The sequence below is a fragment of the Oncorhynchus mykiss genome, chromosome 16 (assembly GCF_013265735.2).
Source record: "Oncorhynchus mykiss isolate Arlee chromosome 16, USDA_OmykA_1.1, whole genome shotgun sequence".
Classification (NCBI taxonomy): domain Eukaryota; kingdom Metazoa; phylum Chordata; class Actinopteri; order Salmoniformes; family Salmonidae; genus Oncorhynchus; species Oncorhynchus mykiss.
This window is the reverse complement of record NC_048580.1, coordinates 29,145,045-29,169,306: the sequence shown is the minus strand read 5'-3', so window position 1 is coordinate 29,169,306 and position 24,262 is coordinate 29,145,045. Positions and strand designations below refer to the sequence as shown.

At 38.8% G+C, this 24,262-nt stretch overlaps 1 protein-coding gene across 1 annotated transcript in view; it reads right to left on the bottom strand.

Annotated features, from left to right (window-relative positions):
- The window catches only part of nrg3b (neuregulin 3b), a 428,644-nt gene that overhangs the window by 184,154 nt on the left and 220,228 nt on the right, over positions 1-24,262 (bottom strand). The window contains exon 2 of the mRNA XM_021565559.2: positions 20,484-20,616. Within this exon, the coding sequence (XP_021421234.1) occupies positions 20,484-20,616 (133 nt within the window). The remainder of the gene's footprint in view (positions 1-20,483; positions 20,617-24,262) is intronic.

The window sequence follows — 24,262 nt, the reverse complement described above, 5'->3', positions numbered from 1 at the left end:
CATTTTCGAACAAAACAAACATTTATTGTGGACCTGGGATTCCTGGAGTGCTTTCTGATGTAGATCATTAAAGGTAAGGGAATATTTATCAAGTAATTTCTTGTTTATGTTGACGCCATCTTTGCAGATGTGGTGTTTTTACTTTTGAGCAGATTATTGCATGGGTTTCTTTTTCCGTAAAGTTTTTTTAAAATCTGACACAGCGGTTGCATTAAAGAGAGGTATATCTATAATTCCATGTGTATAACTTGTATTATCATCTACATTTATGATGAGTATTTCTGTTGCATGATGTGGCTATGCAAAATCACTGGATGTTTTTGGAACCAGTGAATCTAATACGCCAATGTAAACTCAGATTTTCTGATATAAATATTAACTTTATCAAACAAAACATGCATGTATTGTGTAACATGAAGTCCTATGAGTGTCATCTGATGAAGATTATCAAAGGTTAGTGATTCATTTTATCTCTATGTTATCTCTCTATCTCTTTGGCTGGTAAAATTGGCTGTGTATTTTAGTGAGTTATTGGTGACCTAACATAATCGTTTGTGGTGCTTTCCCCGTAAATCCTATTTGAAATTGGACACTGTGGTGGAATTAACAACAAGACTACCTTAAACTATATAAAATACATGTATGTTTGAGGAATTTTAATTATGATATTTCTGTTCTTTTGAATATGGCGCCCTGTACTATCACTGGTTGTTGTTATATCGCTCCCGGTAACGGTATCTCAGTCATAAGAAGTTAAACCACCTGACCAAGTCCTAAAGCAATGGGACTCCTTAAATCATTCTCAGATTATTACCAATCCCACAAGGTATGACTCCAAACACACTTGCAAAAAAACTTTAATGAGCAAGCCTTCCTTCATGACTTAGCCTCTGTAAAATGGTACAGAATCAGCTTGATCCCCTCTGTTGAAAACTCTTGGACCTTCTTTTTGTAGATTTCCCGTCAATGGGACAGTTGTAAATCATAAAGCGCCTTATTTCAAGATTGCAGATTTTAGAGAAACAACAGATAACATATAAGTGTGTTATAATGGCTGAAAGCTTAAATTCTTGTTAATATAATTGTGCTGTCCAATTTAAAGTAGCCATTACTGTTAAAAAATGACATGCTATTGTTTGAGGAGAGCTCCTAACAACAAAGCACTTTTTTCACAGTGATAGGTTTGATATATTCACCTCTGATGGTGAAATGTGTACTTATATAATGAAATCTGGCTCGGATTTATCATCCAAAGGGTCCCAGAGATAACATGAAGTGTCGTTTTGTTAGATAAAATAATTTTTCATATCCTAAAAAGGTCCATATAGCATGCACGATCAATTTTGTATTTCCACTCGTTCAATTTGCAAAGAAAGGAATCTGTGAAAATCTCACACTAAATGCTGTTTCAACGAGTCAAATCACATTCATATGTATTCCTCAGAGATCCTAGAATGTAACAAGACTTCACAATATCATTAGGGGTGTAATATATATTCTATAGGACACCATATTTGGTCAGAGACTGCCGCCTTCATGGCACGCCGATGATGCAGGTGGTCTTCGCTTGAACCACTGTCACTTTGTCAAATAAGCACCAATCGGGGTCAAACAAAGTTAGCTAGATAACCAATGAGCTGGGCTTTACGGGAGTATCCGGAAACCCTGTGTCTGTCGCAAAATGTAGGTGCTAACCTTTTGCGACAGCATGCATTTTCCTCTCTCACAACAATTGTACAAATATTCAGAGTTATGAAAACTGGTTGTTTTGAAAATGTTTAACTTTTAATATGGCTACTAATACTGGAAAAGCTAAATCAAAGTCCAAGTATACAGATTTTACAATATTCTTGCAGAAAAATGTAATATGAACGCCACTGTCTCCTTCACGATGTTCCCATATGTACCTGGGTGACTTCACACTAAATGTAATGGAGAACTCTCATACTTCAAGTTATCCGTCTAAAACTTTGCACATAAACTGCTACCATCTTGTGGACACCATCGGAATTACAACCAGAATGATGGCTAGAACGGTGACCTTTCACTTGCATTTCAAATATGGTGGTAGAAAATAGTTTTTTTTCTTTGTATTTTCTTCTACCAGATCTATTGTGTTATATTCTCCTACATTCAATTCGCATTTCCACAAACTTCAAAGTGTTTCCTTTCAAATGGTACCAAGAACATTCATATCCTTGCTTCAGGGCCTGAGCTACATGCAGTTAGATTTGATATGTAATTTTAAGCAAAAATTGAAAAAAGGGTGCTATCCCTAAGAAGATTGATTTTATTAAGTCAGGATTCTTATTTGACTCAGCCATGCCTACTTGCCCAACCAACATTTCCTCATCTCCCACCCCTTGTAATGCGACTAGCCCTGACGCTTCTCACTCTTTTTCCCCTGCCCCGCTGCAAACGTTCTCCATGCAAGCGGTCATTGAGTCCGAGGTGCTGAAGGAGCTCCTGAAACTTGACCCCCCAAAAACATCTGGCTCAGATGGTTTAAAACCTTTCTTCTTTAAGGTTGCTGCTCCTATCATCGCCAAGCCTATCGCCAACCTTTTTAACTCCTTGTTCCTACTTGAGACGCAGACGTCTCAAGTAGGCACCTGGAAATGCAAATGCGCTACGCTAAATGCTAAATGTACTCGTTAAAACTCAAACGTTCATTAAAATACACATGCAGGGTATTGAAATAAAGCTACACTCGTTGTGAATATAGCCAACAAGTCAGATTTTTAAAATGCTTTTCGGCGAAAGCATGAGAAGCTATTATCTGATAGCATGCAACACCCCAAAATGCCTGAAGGCGACGTAAACAAAATAATTAGCGTAGCCGGCGCTACACAAAACGCAGAAATAAAATATAAAACATTCATTACCTTTGATGATATTCTTTGTTGGCACTCCTATATGTCCCATAAACATCACAAATTGGTCTTTTTCCCGATTAAATCCGTCCATGAATGCCCAAAATATCAATTTGTATAGCCTGTCTGCATCACGAAAAAAGCTCTCTTCCAACACGCAACGTCATGTTTAAAAATTATATAAGTTGCCTATATTCTTTGACAAAACACTTCAACCTACTTTTATAACCCAACTTTAGGTATTTGTAAACGTTAATAAGCGATCAAATTGATCACTGGGCGATCTGTATTCAATAGCAGCTACACAAGAAAACAGTGTCCATTTTTCAATCTTTCAAAATCAATTGAGGTAGGCTGGATGGAATCACGGATCTATTGGTAATGTCTCAAAGGATTTTTGTCAATGAAAATTACATTTTTGGCGACATCGTGTGGAAGCTGTAGGAATTGCATCCGTCTCCATATTAAATGTGGTTTCCTTTAAATAATTCATGAAAGGGGAGCATGGATACTTTTTCCAGATTTCAGTGACCAGTTTTTCTTGCGCTTTTCGATGAAACACACGCTCTGTTATAGTCACAGCCGTGATTTAACCAGTTTTAGAAACTTCAGAGTGTTTTCTATCCACACATACTAATCATATGCATATACTATATTCCTGACATGAGTAGCAGGACGCTGAAATGTTGCGCGATTTTTAACAGAATGTTCGAAAAAGGAGGGGGTAGGATAAAGAGGTTTTAACCTGTCTCTCCTTTCTGGGGAGGTTCCCATTGCTTGGAAGGCAGCCATGGTTCATACTTTATTTAAAGGGGGAGATCAGCTGACCCTAACTGTTACAGGCCTATTTCTATTTTGCCCTGTTTATCAGAAGTGTTGGAAAAACTTGTCAATAATCAACTGACTGGCTTTCTTGATGGCTGGCTTTCTTTATGTCTTGATGTCCTCAGTGATGCCACCATTGCCCTTGATTCTAAGCAATATTTTTTAAATATATTTTTTTATTGACTTGGCCAAAGCTTTTGATACGGTCGACCATTCCATTCTTGTGGGCTGGCTAAAGTTTATTGGTGTCTCTGAGTGGTCTTTGGCCTGGTTTGCTAACTACCTCTCTCGAGTGCAGTGTATAAAGTCAGAACATCTGCTGTCTCTGCCACTGCCTGTCACCAAGGGAGTACCCTATAGCTCGGTCCTAGGCCCCACGCTCTACACAATTTACATCAACAACATAGCTCAGGCAGTAGGAAGCTCTCATCCATTTATATGCAGATTATATAGTCATATACTTAGCTGTCCCCTCCCCAGATGTTGTGTTAAACCACTCTGGGATATGTGGGACGCACCTGGCCAAAAGCCAGGGAAAATGCAGAGCGCCAAATTCAAATAAATTACTATAAAAATCTAACTTTCATTAAATCACACATGCAAGAGACAAAATAAAGCTACACTTGTTGTGAATCCAGCCAACATGTCAGATTTCAAAAAGGCTTTTCGGCGAAAGCAAACAATGCTATTATCTGAGGATAGCACATCTGTAAACAAAGAGAGACCATATTTCAACCCTGCAGGCGCGACACAAAACAGAGAAATAAAAATATAATTCATGCCTCACCTTTGACGTGCTTCTTTTGTTGGCACTCCAATATGTCCCATAAACATCACAAATGGTCCTTTTGTTTGATTAATTCCGTCGATATATATCCAAAATATCCATTTATTTGGAGCATTTGATCCAGAAAAACGCCAGTTCCAACCGGTCACGCGCCTCTATCTAACAGTACACTTCAAGTGACCCTCGTTCAAGATGGCCGTACTTCTTCATTACACAAAGGAGAAACCTCAACCAATTTCTAAAGACTGTTGACATCCAGTGGAAGCAATAGGAACTACAAGAAGGTCCCTTAGAAATCTGGATTCCCAATGAAAATCCATTGAAATGAGGGTGACCTCAAAAAAATATATCTGAATGGTTTGTCCTCAGGGTTTCGACTGCTAAATATGTTCTGTTATACTCACAGACATGATTCAAACTTTTTTTAGAAACTTCAGAGTGTTATCTATCCAAATCTACTAATGATATGCATATCTTATCTTCTGGAGATGAGTAGCAGGCAGTTGGATTTGGGCATGCATTTCATCCGGACGTGAAAATACTGCCCCCTGTCACCAAGAAGTTAAACTCTCTACAACAAAGCTTTCTTAGTGTCCAACAAGCTTTCTCTTCCCTTAACCTTGTTCTGAACACCTTCAAAACAAAGTTAATGTGGTTTAGTAAGAAGAATGCTCCTCTCACCACAGGTGTGATTACTAGCTCTGAGGGTTTAGAGCTTGAGGTCATTACCTCATACAAGTACTTGTGAGTATGGCCAGATGGTACACTGTCCTTCTTTCAGCACATATCAAAGCTGCAGGCTAAAGTTAAATCTAGGCTTGGTTTCCTTTATCGTAATCTCTCCTTTTTCACCCCAGTTGCCAAACTAACCCTGATTCCGATGACCATCCTGCCCATGCTAGATTACAGAGACATAATTTATAGATCGGGCTGGTAAAGGTGTTGTGAGTCACAAATACAGTTGTGCCCAAGACTTGAGGCTGTAATCGCTGCCAAAGTTGCTTCAACAAAGTACTGAGTAAAGGGTCTGAATAGTTATGAATGTAATATTTAAGTTTTTTATTTTTAAAACATTTTTCAAAAATGTCAAAAAACGGTTTTTTCTTCATCATTATGGGGTATTGTCTGTAGGTTGATGAGATACTTAATTTAAAAAAATCAATTTTAGAATAAGGCTGTGACATAACAAAATGTGGAAAAAGTCAAGGATTCTGAATACTGTCCGACTGCGCTGTATATACTGTACATGCACGTTACATGGCCAAAAGTATGTGGACATCCCTTCAACTTACTAGATTTCAGCTGCACCCATTGCAGCTGAACACGGCCATACAATCTCAATAAAATAAAAACGGCCATGCAATCTCAATAAAATCAACATTGGCAGTAGAATGGCCCATACTGAAGAGTTCAGTGACTTTCAATGTGGCACCATAATAGGATGCCACCTTTCCAAATAGTCAGTATTTCAAATTTCTGCCCTGCATGAGCTTCCCCAGTATACTGTAAGTGCTATTATTGTGAAGTGGAAACATCTAGGAGCAACAACGGCTCACCTGTGAAGTGGTAGGCCACACAAGCTCACAGAATGGGAGAAGCGAGTGCTGAAGTGCGTAGCGTGTAACAATTGTCTGTCCTCGGTTGCAAAACTCACTACCAAGTTCCAAACTGCCTCTGGAAGCAAGAACTGTTTGTCGGCGCTTCCTGAAATGGGTTTCCATGGCCGAGCAGCCACACAGAAGCAAAAGATCACCGTGCGCATTGCCGAGCATCGGCTGGAGTGGTGTAAAGCTCGCTGCCATTGGACTCTGGAGCAGTTCTCTGGAGAATGAATCAAGCTTCACACCATCTGGCAGTCCGACAGACAAATCTGGGTTTGGAGGATGCCAGGAGAATGCTACCTTTCCAAACACATAGTGGCAACTGTAAAGTCTAGTGAAGGAGGAATAATGGCCTGGGGCTGTTTTTCATGGTTCGGGCTAGGCCCCTTTGTTTCAGTGAAGGAAATTCTTAACACTACATTACAATGACATTCTAGATGATTCTGTGCTTCCAACTTTGTGGCAACAGTTTGGGGCAGGCCCTTTCATGTTTCAGCATGACAATGTGTTACGGTGCGTGAATGAGGACCCAAAAGCGAATTAACGTAAACAGAGCTTCTTTAATAACAAAACATAGGTAGGCTCAGATGGACCGGCAGATTCCGACAGGACAGGACAAGGTTGCAGCAAACATGACGATAGTCTGGTTCAGGCATGAATAACACAAACAAGAATCCGACAAAGACAGAAACAAAAACAGAGAGAGATATAGAGGACTAATCAGAGGGAAAAAAGGGAACAGGTGGGAAAAGGGGTGACGAGGTAGTTAGGAGGAGACAAGGAACAGCTGGGGGAAAGAGGGGGAGAAAAGGTAACCTAAAACGACCAGCAGAGGGAGACAGGGTGAAGAGAAAGGACAGAAACAAGACACAACATGACAATACATGACACAATGCCTCCGTACAAAAAGCGAGGTCCATACAGAAATGGTTTCTCGAGATCAGTGTGGAAGAACTTGACTGGCCTGCACAGAGCCCTGACCTCAGCCCCATTGAACACCTTTGGGATGATTTGGAACTCCAACTGCAGTCCAGGCCTAATTGCCCAACATCAGTGCCCGACCTCACTAAAACATTCAAATGCCATTTTCTTAAAAGTGAGTTTACAAGTGTATCAACTTTCAAAGCAAAATTACTTTCCCATTGTTCCTCAGAAATGCAGTGTATGATATACCATTTTGTAGATCTGAGTCTCTAGTAATGTTCTTGTGGCTGAATGGAAGCATGTCCCCGCAGCAATGTTCCAACATCTAGTGGAAATCCTTCCCAGAAGACTGAAGGCTGTTATAGCAGCAAAGGAGTGACCAACTCCATATTAATGCTCATGATTTTGGAATGAGATGTTCGACGAGCAGGTGTCCAGATACTTTTGGTCATGTAGTATACATGTCAGTACATACTGTACACACAACAAGTAGGTGACATGAGGGAGAGGCGTTGTGCAATGTTTTTGGAAACCAGGTTTGCTGTTCACTATATAAGATGGATGGGAGTTCCATGCACATATGGCTGTGTAATACTATACATTTCCTTGAATTTGTTCTGGACCTGGGGACTGTGAAAAGACCCCTGGTGCCATGTCTGGTGGGGTAAGTGTGTGTGTGTCATTGCTGTGTGTAAGTTGACTATGCAAACAATTTGGAATTTCCAACACATTAATGTTTCTTATAAAAACAAGAAGTGACAGAGTCAGTCTTTCCTCAACTCTTAGCAAAGAGAGACTGGCATGCATCTGGCCATGATTGGGAGTCCCATAGGACAGTGCACAATTGACCCAGCGTCGTCTGGGTTTGGCCAGGGTAGGCCGTCACTGTAAATAAGAATTTGTTCTTAACTGACTTGCCTAATTAAATAAAGGTTAAATTAAAAAATGTAAATTAAAAAAATATTTGCCCTCTGATTACAATGAAGAGAAAGACGTGTGGGGCTGTTCTAGGCCATCTGCAGCTTAACTAGGTCATTATTTTTAGCACATGACCATATGACTGGACAATAATCAAAATAAGATCAAATTACAACCTGTAGGACTAGCTTTGTGGAGTGTGGTGTAAAAAAAGCAGAGCATCTCTTTATTATGGACAGACCACTCCCCATTTTTACTACCATTGAATCCATATGTTTTGACCATGACAGTTTACAATCTACGGTAACACCAAGTAATTTAGTCTCCTCAACTTGTTCAACTGCCACACCATTCATTACCAAATTCAGCTGATTTGTACCAAATACAATGCTCTTAGTTTTAGAGATGTTCAGGACCAGTTTATTACTGGCCACCCATTCCAAATAAGACTGCAACTTCTTGTTAAGGGTTTCAGTGACTTCATTAGCTGTGGTTGCTGATGCGTATATAGTTGAATCATCAGCATACATGGACCTACATGCTTTGTTTAATGGTTTGAAAAAGCATGCGATCAAATGGAGCTTTGGACGTCATTGATGATGCACTTCTGATAAAGTGATACACGCATCTGCACACTGCTTCGAAGTTAGCTGCTTAGAGATTTGACGCATACCTCGGAGTTCCAGTATCAAACGTAACATCACTAGTTATTGGTGTTGGGTTATTGAGATATGACTCAGCAGGTCAAATCAGAAGACTGGAGGCGTAGTTTAGTAGGGGCATGGCTTTGAGATAGTTATTTTTAGCCACCCCGGAGAGTAAATGTCAGGCTTATAGAAGTGTATGAGTTTCCTAAAAGCTTATGTAATTCCCATTGTTGGGAGGCAATAAGGTGGTATAACTCGTTATAATATGTAATAATGACATTGTTCTCGAAAAAAAATCAAATCAAATGGAGCTTTGGACGTCATTGATGATGTACTTCTGATAAAGTGATACACGCATCAGCACACTGCATCAGCACACAGCTAACTTCGAAGCAGTGTGCTGATGCGTGTATCACTTTATCAGAAGTACATCATCAATGACGTCCAAAGCTCCATTTGATCGCATGCTTTTTCAAACCCTTAAGCAAAGCATGTAGGTCCACGTATGCAATTGTTCATCTAAATGGGATGTTTGGTGCAGTATTTCTTAAGTGAATGACAACAAACACTTAAATCAAGAATCCCTACTGTTGGCCAATAACTGACTTTGGCTTGCAATGGTCGGCTTGCTGTGTACACAAACAGCTAAAAAAAACGTTGACGATGGCCAAAAGAACAAAAATGTCATAATTTTGCATCATAATTTAACCTGTTAGAGCTCTAGGGGCGCTATTTCATTTTTGGATAAAAAACGTTCCCGTTTTAAGCGCGATATTTTGTCACGAAAAGATGCTCGACTATGCATATTCTTGACAGTTTTGGAAAGAAAACACTCTGAAGTTTCAGAATCTGCAAAGATTTTGTCTGTAAGTGCCCCAGAACAGGCGAAACCAAGATGATGCATCACCCAGGAATTAGCAGAATTTCTGAAGCTCTGTTTTCCATTCTCTCCTTATATGGCTGTGATTGCGCAACGAATGAGCCTACACTTTCTGTCGTTCGCCCAAGGTCTTAGCAGCATTGTGACTTATTTGTAGGCATATCTTTGGAAGATTGACCATAAGAGACTACATTTTCCAAGTGTCCGCCTGGTGTCCTGCGTCGAATTCGGTGCGCAATTGCCAGCTGCTTCTACTTTACCATTTGATTCAGGGGAGAAAGCATGTGTCCAAGAACGATGTATCAATGAAGAGATATGTGAAAAACACCTTGATGATTGATTCTAAACAACGTTTGCCATGTTTTCAGTCGATATTATGGAGTTAATTTGGAAAAAAGTTCGCGTTTTGAGGACTGAATTTTCGGATTTTTTTTGGTAGCCAAATGTGATGTATAAAACGGAGCTATTTCTAATACACAAGGAATCTTTTTGGAAAAACTGAGCATCTGCTATCTAACTGAGAGTATCCTCATTGAAAACATCAGAAGTTCTTCAAAGGTAAATTATTTTATTTGAAGGCTTTTATGTTTTTGTTAATGTTGCGTGCTGGATGCTAACGCTAATGCTAACGCAAAATGCTAACGCGAAATGCTAACGCTAGCTAGCTACTTTTACACAAATGATTGTTTTCCTATGGTTGAGAAGCATATTTTGAAAATCTGAGATGACAGTGTTGTTTACAAAAGCCTAAGCTTGAGAGATGGCATATTTATTTCATTTCATTTGCGATTTTCATAAATAGTTAACGTTGTGTTATGCTAATGAGCTTGCTGATAGATTTACACAATCCTGGATACAGGGGTTTTTTCATAGCTAAACGTGACGCAGAAAACGGAGCGATTTGTCCTAAACAAATAATCTTTCAGGAAAAACTGAACATTTGCTATCTGAGAGTCTCCTCATTGAAAACATCTGAAGTTCTTCAAAGGTAAATGATTTTATTTGAATGCTTTTCTGTTTTTTTGTGTAAATGTTGCCAGCTGAATGCTAATGCTAAATGCTACGTTAGCCATCAATACTGTTACACAAATGCTTGTTTTGCAATGGTTGAGAAGCATATTTTGAAAATCTGAGATGACAGTGTTGTTAACAAAAGGCTAAGCTTGAGAGCTAGCATATTTATTTCATTTCATTTGCGATTTTCATGAATAGTTAACGTTGCGTTATGGTAATGAGCTTGAGTCTGTATTCACGATCCCGGATCCGGGATGGGGAGACCAGAAAGGTTAAACACAAACTGTTCCGAGCTGTTTCGGATGGGATGCATGCGGATGCCTTTAGATGAAAGTAAAGTAGTGATGGCACTCAGGGCAGAACGTTTTTGTGTAGGCCACAAAAACTAAGTGGAACAGGTTTTTGCAATCATTTTTGATGCATTGTGGTGCATTTTCACAACTTTTAGCACAAAAATCTCAAAACTCGAATTACATTTTTCTATGGACTCAGTACAACAAATTAATTCACAAAATTCACTCCCCAAAGTACTTTCAATTTGCATACGTATTCAAGTATGTGCTTTTCACAATGCACAGTCATATGCTGTGGCTGTAACTACTACATCGTGATACTCCAGCCAGTGTGCTTCAATAGGACAAAGTTGAAAGGGTTATTATGTACAATAATTAGAAATGATGGTGTCATGTACAATGTACAACCTGTTTTGTATATAACAGTATATTCCACACATTATCTGAATTTCATTGATACACAGTAAGCTGATGATTGTTGTCAAGCAGAGAGACCGTTTTCAAGTCACATAGAAAAGGTGATCTTGTACAATGTTTCATTATTGCAATACACAAACTGTAGTCTATTGCTTTACAATACCCTTATTTATGAGGATTTGTTCTATGTATGTACTGTATAAGGATGCTGAACCTGTAAGACATATTTCTCAACATGTTCACAACCTTACTTGGATACAAATGATAGAAAATGTACAGTGAACTTGAAAAAGTGCAGCATGTGATGTTCTAGACAAATACTAGATGGGAAAGTATGTTACCTTCTACTATTCCTTCAATTAAGCCGTTCAAAACTATCTGTTTTGAAAATTGTATCTTGTATTTTTGCTATTGGATTTAAATATTAGTTAAAATGACTAAACATTATCTGATGAATTGGTGACTTAGCAAAATGTTTTCATGGAATAAAAAAAAAATATTTTGCATGAATGACTCAGGGGTGAAAGATGCTTTAATCTCCAACGAATGCACAATCAAAGGTTCTTAACACGTGTAATGCTTAGTTTTATACTTAGATCTGAAAAATGCACCAAAGTCACAGATAAAAACAGATATGGTATTGTCTTTTCATTCTTAACTTAATCTAGTCTACCAATTAAATCTCCAACTCCAATCATGGAGATATAGGGTGTGCAGGCTTTTGTTGCAATCGTTTGTGCTGGGGGGGCAAGGGTCAGTCTGTTTTATCTGGAGTATTTCTCCTGTCTTGTCCTGTGTGAATTTTAGTATTCTCTCTCTCTCTATCCCTCCCGGAGGACCTGATCCCTGGGACCATGCCTTAGGACTACCTGGCTTGATGACTCCTTGCTGTCTCCAGTCCACCTGCTCATGATGCTGCTCCAGTTTCAACTGTTCTGCCTGCGGCTATGGAACCCTGACCTGTTCACCAGACGTGCTACCTTGTCCCGGACCTGCTGTTTTCGACTCAATCTCTACCGCACCTGCTATCTCTAACTCTGAATGCTCGGCTATGAAAAGCCAACTGACATTTACTCATGAGGTGCTGACTTGTTGCACACACTACAACCACTGTGATTATTATTATTATTTGATCCTGCTGGTCATCTATGAACGTTTGAACATCTTGGCCATGTACTGTTATAATCTCAATCCGGCACAGCCAGAAGAGGACTGGCCACCCTTCAGAGCCTAGTTACTTTCTAGGTTTCTTCCTAGGTTCCTGCCTTTCTTGGGAGTTTTTCCTAGCCACGGTACTTCTACATCTGCATTGCTTGATGTTTGGAGTTTTAGGCTGGGTTTCTGTATAGCACTTTGTGACATCGGCTGATGTAAAAAGGGCTTTATAAATACATTTGATTGATTGTTCCTGCTCAACACTGACACAACCAATTCAGCAACATATCATGCAATTAAACTGGATAAGACGAGTTGAAATAGGTCTGTTAGTGCTACGTTGAAACAAAAGCTTGCACACACTGTTGGAGACCAGTGTGCTACATCATCCGTCTAAATTGAAAATGTAATCCTTCACGCTTCCACTGCCTTTCAACTCCCAGTCATGTGGCATCACAATTGAGCACCACTCATGGCCCGATTGCGACACTTTCCTACTCCTGAGGCCTATAGCACACCGGCTATCAAACTCAGCCACACTCAAACAGCACCCCGGCTCACTCACTGCTGCAACATTAGATCATATAATTGTGAGACTAATGCCTCAGGTGGGTTGTCATGGGTATTGCTCACAGGTAATACGGCTGCTCGCAAATCTTAATTACGTTCCCTGTCTTATTGCGTGGGGGAGAGATGGTGGCTGGCCCACTCCACTCTTATGCATGGCCCACTCCACTCTTAGAAACAAGGGTTCCAAAAGGGTTCTTCGGCGGGCCCCATAGGATAACTATTTTTCGCTCCAGGAAGAAACCTTTTGGGTTCCACGTAGAATCCTCTGTGGAAAGGGTCCTACATGGAACCCAAAAGGGTTCTATGTGGAACCAATAGGGGTTCTTCAAAGGTTTCTCCTTTCGGGACAGCTGAAGAACCCTTTTAGGTTCTAGATATCTTTTTCTAAGAGTATTGCTTCGCAGTGGCTCCGAGCCTGGCAAACACTTTCCTCTTTCAGGGCGGATGAGTTGAGGAGCGACAGCCACATGGATTAGTGCAGCTGTCAAGGTCTGATGGTGCGGTGACAATTTAATCGTGGAACTGGATCCTCACAGAAAGAATGGGGAAGAGAAGCAAGGAAGAACAAAAGTGAAGATGTCTTCATTAATATAATTAATATAAGATCTGTTAATACCTGTCAGGGGCTCCTGGATCCCTCTGTGTGAGTGTGTGTCTGTTTCTGTGCATGCAAGTGTGTGTGTGTGCATGCATGCCTGTGTGTTTGTGTGTTATATCTATTTCCCTGTCATTTGTCATCACCGTTGTTGTTAGTGGGTTTTAAAACAGAAAACTATTTATTCACTAAATATTCAGAATGTCTTACTTTTACTCTCTTTCCTACTATAAGTTCAAACTATTTAGAAAAATTAAAGACAAAATTAGTGTGACTGTTGAATCTTTGTAGATTTATGTGTAAAATAAAATATGTACAGCCTCCCACACCAAGATCCATTCACATATAAATGTAGTCACACACACACACATACACACACACCAAGATATTTAGGATTGTATTGGCCAACAGAATCGTATACCCATTTGTCTCTGCATAGTAGATTTCAGTTTATTCATTGGAATAGCAACATAGTGCTCACCCTAAAAATATAAGACCAAAATGCATTGACAGTGTGCTGTATCGAAAGCACAATCCCATACAGCACTGCTGTCTCCTGTAGGTGTCAGTATATTCAGTTAGAATCCCTCATGAATTCAATGAGAAGATAGAAATTTAAGAATGTTCCGTTATGGTGCCCTAATACACTTTGACAACATTGCTTATGAATCAATCGAATATGCATATTTTCAATCTATTATTTAATTTAAGACTTATTTAATTAAATTATGTTGGGATAATTTTAATGATGTGCAATTTATCACATATAAAAACAGAGATGAATGGATAACAGAATAGAGGCATATTTCAAAATCAAAGAGTGCATTGCTCCATGAAACGGGAGTTTCGTAAAACAGCAAGCACAGTTTTAATGTTGAATACTGAGACTTTTGTCAGCATGTCGTAGCATGCTTGTGTGTGTGTATGTGTGTGTGTGTGTGTGTGTGTGTGAATGTATGCGCGCACACGCGTTCTCTGTTGTTGGTCTGACAGCCTAATGAGAAGAGAGAGGTTACCATAGCAATGGCAAGGAAAGAACTTCCTTATGCTGTTGTGTGTCTTGAGGATTTGACATATAGACCGAGAACAGTAAACCTGTGATCCCGTGTAGCTCATTTGGTAAAGCATGGCGCCAAGGTTGTGGATTCAATTCCCACCGGGGACCAGTACGAAAAAAAAGTCAAATGTAAATTCCTCATATTTAACACAATGAAGCAAGCCAGTAGAGTGAACCAGACAACCTAGGAGGCAGACGGAGAGATCTGCAATCCCAATGAATGTCCGTCGCTTCAACGTAATACCTTCACCAACCACCTGACAGGTCAATTATTCAATTGTTGACAGTTATTACGAGCACACCAACACTGCTCGCATTGCGTGCTTGAGCGTTGCAAAAATAAATGTAAATATACATGTTATTGAATTATTGCCCCCACACTGCTCGCGCACGCCAACGAGCGACTGTGTTGCCAAACGCTAAAATAGAAGTCAGTTCTATTTTTGAGGCTAAACGCAGTGCAAGTCCTGCCTCTCCCATCTCCTAATTGGTTTATAGAAGCAGATACCCATGTGCCATCTCCTCATTGGTTATACCTACATGGGTGATTGAAAGATTAACTGAGTTTGGTTGGTCACCGTGGTAACTATGAAAGTTAGATGCCAATCCCCATATAAAGTCCAAAGAAGAAAAAGCCTGGAAGAAGGAGAGATTCGGTTGACCGTTTTATGTGTGGATTAATTGTCGGAGTAGAGGACCTTGTGCATTTCAGTTAAAATAACAACTCAACATTTATATCCCAGGACAAATTAGCTAGCAACAGCAAGCTAGCTAAATAGGACAAACTAGCTAGCAACTGCAAGCTAGCTAGCTAAGTTGCCCTAAATGTTTAATGCTTTTCGACCTGTCCCCAAATTAATATATTTGGTACAGAGTTTTTGACATTTTAACCTGTGTGTCGTGATCGCGTTTGGTGTGGGGGGACAAAATCAATTTGCTCACGATGGTGCACGCAGACGGTTTGGGTACGGTGTTAGACGTTCTCAAACCCTTAATGTGGTAATCACATTACATTGACTCCCTTCCTGTTCTCCAAGGTGTCCATATTAGGACAGGCTCAACCTCACAAGGAGTAGTGTCATTGTGAGACTGACACAACTACTTGTAAAGCTGAGACTGTCCTAATATGGACATCATAGTTGACAGCTCTATAGTACAAGATAACCCTTTGGTGATATAATTTCTAATACAGTATGTATATTGACGAATATCTGCAGCTTCTCATCTAAAGCCAGTGTAGGACGGCATGCAGTTACAATGGGTTCTTTCATCTACCTGTTCCATCAAACTCATTATGTGGGTGTCAGGAAACGAGATCAGTTAGCAAATTATGCCTCTGAACTAGATCTGTGACATTTTGTCGGCAGCGTTATTGTCATGCAAAAGAATGCCGGTCTCACAGTAAATGACCACAAACATAAAAACGTTTAGCATTGCCTGGCCTCCACGCATACAAGCAGCGTACAAGCGCTGATACGTGCCTTTGGAACATCTACATTTAAAAAAGTATAATATTTAACTGAATATGCACCATCACAATAAATCCATTATTTATTTTAGGCAGGTCTAAAGAAACATTATGATAGGAAGAAATTGTATTTCAGAAGAAGAAAAGTTGGCATGTTGTCTAGCTATGCACCATGCCCTAAGCTGTACAATTTAGCAGACAAGATATGCTTATAAGTTCTGTGCCATTATTTTATATTTTATGATTAATAGTAAGAAGAATATAATTGAACTTAGCTGAATAAAATAGAAAGAAGTATATTTTTCCCTTTCTAGAGTGTGCGCATATGAAGTGGCTATGTTGAGCGTAAAAGTGATAATTTGAAACATGTCCAATACGCTAGAAACAATCCATAGAATGCCTTAACAATCAAAATATATATGGGCTGCATGATGCGACCATAGGTTATTGATGATTTTCAGCATATGCTGTTGTCTCATCGAGTGATCATATTTTCACCCATCAGACTACTCTCAATTTAGTCTTGTCCTTACTTATATTTAAAAATTGTTCCCGATTTAGAATGGCCCATTATCAAATGGCAGGAACAGGGGCAGGGGGAAAAAGACAAGTCATCGTTATACACTCGAATGGAGGCCACTTTCCTGCCGGTTCGTTTCACTCATGTTGGTAGGCTACTCCGGTTATTTCACCTGGCAACAGGTTATATTCCGCCCACACTCTGTATGCCATGGGCTCTCCAACCCTGTTCCTGCAGCTACCCAGTGCTTCATTTGGGAAACAAAGTGAAATCTGCTTGGTAACATCTATAGTAACATGTTTTCACAACGAAACATGTTTCATTAAACTGTTGACAGCCCCTCTCTCTGGATTGAAGGAGAGAGGGGAGAAGGTGGAAACACACGGTGGTGAGATATTCTAGAGCTAATGGTAATATGTAAGTCTATCAATTATGAAAATATAAAAAAATGCCCTCCACATTATGGGATTCAAAACCAAATACAAATTCACTATAATTGTAGGTTAATTATGTATTAAAGATATCGTAAATCAGTATTATTTTCTGTTTTTCTGTCTTGTGTAATATGCGGTAGGCTATGTATTGTATGATGGCACAATCATTTTTGGCTTGGCCTCATATATAGGCCTATGCATAAGCATACAGGTGTTTTGAATTATCATCACCTTAGAAAGCACTGTCCGTTTCTTTGTGTTTGAAACAACATCCACAATGACCATGTTTTTCAAAATCAAGTAATTCCAGAGAAAATAAAGTATTGCCTTTCATCTATCCCCACACGTTTAAACAGGGTCGGGGAAAACAAGAGAAAAGGTTGATATTGGCATCCTGATTAAATTATCTTTGATTTAATCCGTATATGGTCATCAGAGATGCTCGAATGCGGCCAAACTGTGATTGGTGGAAGACCCATCCAGTGATAGGCACCGGCACGTTTCACTATCATGTTTCCAACCTCTTTACTGTTATTTACAAAAGCAGGAATTCACAACAATAATAGTACAACAGTTTAGCTCCATATGTGAGAAAGCCGCTGTTATTCCGTCACGGTCCCATATATTTAGAACCATTTACTATCCAGTAATTCAGAAAAATAACCATTCAATAGAAGCTCTTGAGAGAAACCCGTAATCATTGCTTCAAAACACTGGCACTTGCGAAGCGGACTAGTCCTCGGGTTAAGTCCCCCCTATCCTTCCTCTCTACCACGGATCCCTTCGTTAATTATACCCATGAGTGTGGTTGGAGAGATGGTCTGTCACAAAAGTGGAATGTTTTGAGCAACGGCACCTATCCCTCATCAATTACGTTAAGTAGGTTTAGCTGTGAAACTAGCAGGTTGTGTTTTGTTGCAGCTGAATAGAAGAGACACAGTATGCAAATTATGTAGAAAATCATCTATAATATATATTTTCCAGATGTAGATGTTATATAAATTTTAGGTTCTGAATGAAAGTTAAAAATATGTATTTTCTGGACATTGAAAATACGTATTTTCCGGAAGTGAAAATTAGATTCATTTTCAGTTCTGAATGAAAGTTTAAACATAGTGTTTGAACATAAATATGGCATGATGTTCAAAGTAGTCCACCCTGTAGTTGAAAACCACAGACCACTTCAACTACAATACCATTCTCAATAACGTATGTTTTTTTCTTGCTATGATTGTGATATGTTGTTGTTTATATACTTAGTTGAATGCAAAAGAATAAGAGCATCTGCTGAATGGTCAAAATGTAAAAACTAACACTTGCAAAGCATGCTGGGTATTATTTGAATTAGTTTTGCCCCCAAACAAGTATGGTCCAGAACAGAGCAAATCTGAACCAATCATAGACTTCTAAGCTGGTTCATGAGTTTGAACAGCACAGTACAGTACGGCACAGTCCAGTACAGTAGAGTACAGTACAGTTTAGTTCAGTAGAATAGAGTACATTCGAGTAAACTATACTCTACTGTACTAATCTATACTTTATTGTACGGTAATGTACTGTGTTCTACTGTACTGTATTGTGCTGTCCAAACTTGTGAATCATAGACGTCTAAGTTTGGGCCAAATCAAGGCCGGACCGGACAAAATCTGAACCAATTATAGATGTCTATGATTGTTTCAGATTTGGTCTGGACCGGACTAAAATTATACATCTGTGGACCAGACCACACCAAAAAAAGATGTCCAAAAGACGAGTCCGTGCTTAGTGGGGAAGAGAAGCGAAGAGGAGAGAAGAAAATATGCTCCACTTTGACACAACAAGGAAGATGTGTCTGATACATAGAATATAATGCAATTGTATTGGGTGACAGTATACGCGTTCCCTTTTTAATTATGTCAATGTATTGCACTGCTATGTGTGTTTTTAAATGTGCTTTTATGTACCTAACACAACATTGAAGTTAGGTATAATTTAACTATATAGTTGTGCATTTGTCGTGCCACCAGGTCACCCAATATCCATATCCTTCTTTAATATCCTTCTTTAATTCATAAAGAAGTCGACCGAAACATCTTCTGAAATAAGCAATGACACGTTTAGCGGTGCTATGCCAAAATGTAAACTGCCAGAGCCCGGCGTGGTATATGGCTGGAAAAACTACCTCAATCCAGGGATGGAATATGTTGCTGTACTCCTAATTATCCCAAAATGTTGAATGGTGAATCAAGATGATTGGAATTCTGCTACTTTTTATTTAAATTGCTGTTTTCCCCAGAATGCTATGCTAGCTAATACTATAGCAGCCCATTGGATTCCATGAAAATGTGACAGGTAGCATTGGGGTGAGTAGCCACCGGAAGTGTTGTCGAATCCAATGGGATGCTTTAGAATTAGCTAGCCTAGTATGCTGACGAAAATGGCAGTTTAACCCTCTACTGCACATTGTTGCCCTCGTGCAACAGAAAACCTTTTGGCCCCTATATAATTATATATATATTTTTATCCTATAAATGACAATATGCAACGACATGTAACAATCCTGTAAACAATCAAATGAGGTACAGAAGTTGGTATGATGTATGAGTTGGGGTAGGAACCTTCTTCCAGGAAGCAGAGCAACGTGAGCGCATGGTGTGAGTGAAAGGTAAGATACATTTAATTATTTTGCATGTTTATATAGAGATAACTTGACAATAAAAAGTATGTACTTTTGTAGGAATCTCTAATGAAGCATATTTGATAGGTTTTGAAGATATTTAGTTTATATTTAAAAAATGCAGTTTTATTCTTGTTGCCTCAGGGCAGCGTTGTGCAGTTAGGCTACTTGTCAGGGCAATTTAATGCATTGGTCAATGTTTTTGCCAACATAGCCACTGACATTCACAGGCAATGGACAGGGCTAAAGGAGCCTAATTGAGCAGTGAGGACAGTGAGCTTGAGGACAGTGACAGCGAGGAAGAATGGACGCCAGAATCATTTCCATTTATGAAAAGAGTGCTTGTTTCTGCTATATTTGACTTAATAAATGTTCTGAAAATATCCGATTTTCCTTGGTGTTTTAGTACCCGTATGGTACAGCATTTCCATGAGGCAAAAAAAATAAATAACGTATTTGTGTGTGTGTGTGTGGGGGGGGGGGGGGTAGAAAATATATTTTTTATTATTGCTACATTATCAGAAAGCTTAAATCTTCAAAACATTTGTTATGAAAAAAAGTATGTGTGCAGTACCCGGTTAATTAAAAACTAGCAGTATTTCAATCTTCTCGATGTATCAATTTGGATAATGGGATAATTATGAGTACAGCGCCATCTCCCGTCCCTGGATTGAGGTACGTTTTCCTCACAATCTCTTGCGCCTGCTCCGCGGTGTCCTGATCACTGCAGCCTGCCATTCAAACCTTACAGGTAATATGCAATTATTCAGACCTTAAGTCTGAATCTTCAGGCTAGGACAAGTTAGACACAGTGAACTAATACAGACACAGACACACCGAGAGACTCACCTGCAGTGTCTGTGCACTCCTGCTACTGTCTCAATGATGGAGCACTCGCCCTCGTTGAGGCAGAAGGCCAGGTCCTTGTCATCGATGCAAGGCTTGAAGACCTCTGAACGCAGACCAGGGGATGTGGGGGCCACTGTTAGAAAGAGAGAGAGAGATGTCACAGAGACACCATTATTGAAGAACCATTTTCTTTGGGTAACATATAAACTTCAGAATCACAGCAAAAAAAACATTTGTTTACCAAGAAAGAAAGATGACAGAGGGATAGAGATGTGTCAAAATGACCTGGATTACTACTTGATTTGGCTTATTGTATAAACAGTAAGGATTTTTGATGGTTTTGCCAAATATCTTGGCTCTATGATCGTGGCCTATATCATCATACATACAGCTTCCATTCACACTGACAAGGCTACTCAGGAGCTTGCGGTGCTAACTTGATATAAATAATATTCAGGAGCAGGTGTCATGACACGGGGGTTCAGGTTCAATAGGCTACCAGAGCGGAGCTAAGTAAACACTGCTGTCTCTCCACTCCTTTCTGTTAATCATCAACAGTGAAGACATCATCTACAGTAAGGTGAGGTACAGATACACCACGTTACACATTTGTTGAATGGGAATTAATTATTTGTACTCTGATGAGGCTTTGTTATAAAGATTATCAAAATAATTCAAAAGTTTGATGTATAGTACATAACATATATGGATACTGTGAAAAAAAGGTGTTTTGGTTACAATTGACAAAAGGGTGAAGGAGGTTGATAGATAAATATAGGCCAACAAATTGAACAAATCACACATTACCTATTGACATCATTCATCCCATTCATCCATGTTATTTTAACATGTTATTTGTTGCAGGTTCTCTTATATTTTAGATAGTATTGAAAGCACCTGCTTTGATTTGGAATTGGGTAAGAATAAATGGCTGTGGCATGACATTTTTCACCTCCATGTGCTGCTCTTTCATTCTGACCCTGCACAAGCCCTGCTCTGCTTTGCACACACACTGCTCTGTCTGTTGACTGAGCCATGGCCGCTATGCACAGCCACTGCAATGCAGGTATTCCCCCGCAAAAAAGACAGTCAGCCATGTTTGCACACACACACACACACACACACACACACACACACACACACACACACACACACACACACACACACACACACACACACACACACACACACACACACACACACCAAGGTTGGGGTCAATTCTAAATTGAGTTGTGAATTGCTCTTGAATTAATGTAGAATTTAATTCAATGAAATTAAAATTGCTTATTTATTCTACACACCATAGACATTTTTATTTTGACATCACGTATGGTTACCAATAACATGTAGCAGAAGGTTCAAACATTTCATTTGTAAAACGGATTTTCCTACAACAATCAAGTATTTTTGTAGTGGTCTGGAAATATTATAAGATCATGTTGTGGGTTGTCTATAATAATTAATAATTCCCTTAATGTTTTTAAATATCAGAAAAAATACATTTCCCAAAATGTATTAGATCAAACACTGCAGTATGGAAGGGAACAATCTAACATCTCATGACAAAAATAAATACTGTTTGACATCTTTGAAATGGTATATGTAATTATTTGCATTAATAAGTGAGTGGCATATCCTTTTGATAAAATTAATTAGACTGATATTTCACGTCTCAGTTTAATTGGTTTGAATTGCTTTAAACTAAATTATACTTTCTTCAATTCCTTCAATTCAAATTCAATTAAAGATCTTCTTCCTGTGGGGTGTGGACAATTCAAATTAAATTCAGAAATTCCTAATTGACCCCAACCATGACACACACACGCGCACACACACACACACGTCTTGTTTCTGGTGAATTTTGAAGGGAATACACATCCAATACTTTCCTGTTAATTGGGTTAATATATCCCAACCACAAATTATATCCCAATCATTTCTTAATTATTTTCGACAGTTGGTCTAGCTCTAACAGTTCAGAAAGTAATCATGCTTGACAATTTGTTTGTAGAACGACAATGAGAAAGTTAGTTCTGGGGTGCATTCAGTTCGATTTAACATTTGCTACAATGTTCCTCCTTTAAAAGTTGCGTCATACTGCAGCACACCTTGCGGGCTGCTGCAGCATTCTATGGCACGTTACTTCATTTTCAGCCATTTTTTACGTTAATGCAAGTTACTGCTAGTTCGACCACTCGAGGGCAACTTTGAGAAGCATTTGATAGTCTCCCATATTGGCATTACTAGAGAAATGTAAACATTTTTTGTAATAACATAGTACATGGTATTGATTTTAAGAAATTTGGCTTAATTAATTTGATTAATATTATGGTGTTTCTATTCTGAGAAAAGTGAAAAACGAAACCCTTGGGGTTTCCGTTAGGATGGAATGGAAAATATTATTGTAACGGTTTTCTTCTGGTGAAAGAGAGGCGGACCAAAATGCAGCGTGGTTATCTTTATACATCTTTAATGAAAGATGAAAATAGAACAATATACAAAACAACAGCCCTATCTGGTGCAACAAACACAAAGACAGGAAACAACCACCCACAAAACCCAACACAAAACAGGTTACCTAAATATGGTTCCCAATCAGAGACAATGACTAACATCTGCCTCTGATTGAGAACCATATCAGGCCAAACATAGACGAACTAGACATACAACATCGAATGCCCACCCAGCTCACGTCCGGACCAACACTAAAACAAGGAAAACACACAAGAACTATGGTCAGAACGTGACAATTATGCTGTACGATGTGATGGTAGGCAGTAGGCTACAGCATAAGAGGATTGGAGGATTCTAAATTAATATCTAAGGGGCATAACATTTCCACACCCTAATTGTAGTGTAACCAAGATTAATTTTGCCTATGGTATGCCTACAATATATCTACAAATACTTTTTTCAATGAAGAGACTCGCCGACAATGATTACATTAAGAGGATTGGAGGATTCTAAATCTAAGGGGCATTTTCCATTAGGATCTGTGAGAATATCTAAGGGGCTTTGATATAATTCTAAATGAACTAATAATAATCATAATCGCTTTGTTTAAAAAGTTACGATATTTTGGAGATTTAACCTAGAGTGAGATACAAAAAGGCAATTATTCTCACTAATTTGTAAATAAAGCCCGTTTGTTATTTAGAATTATTTATTTCTGGAGAAACCTAACTTGATTATCACTTGCTTATATTCAGTCAACACATATATTTTAAGAATATCATGGAATATATTTGAACATTTACATTTCTCCATGCTTGTCTCAGGGCAGCATAAAACGGTGCTAAAATATATGTCCAAATCGGGAAGGCTATATATAAGCATATTTTGGAGATGATTTCATTATCAAATTAACGACAGTGAGCGATTGTAATCTGAATAAAGGCCAACATAATTTTTATAAAGGCCAAAATATAGCCCTGCTAATAGCCATAATGACGCTGTACAACGTGACCATGTGTGTTTGAAAGAGTATTTTCCAGTAAGCAACAACTTGTTTGCCTTCATTAGACAACTTTGTTCCAATATTTCTGTAATTAAGTGATATTTATCCCCATAGTAATAATCAAATCAAATGTATTTACAGTGGGGCAAAAAAGTATTTAGTCAGCCACCAATTGTGCAAGTTATCCCACTTAAAAAGATGAGAGAGGCCTGTAATTTTCATCATAGGTACACTTCAACTATGACAGACAAAATGAGAAAAAAAAATCCAGAAAATCACATTGTATGATTTTTTATGAATTTTTTGCAAATTATTTAACAGC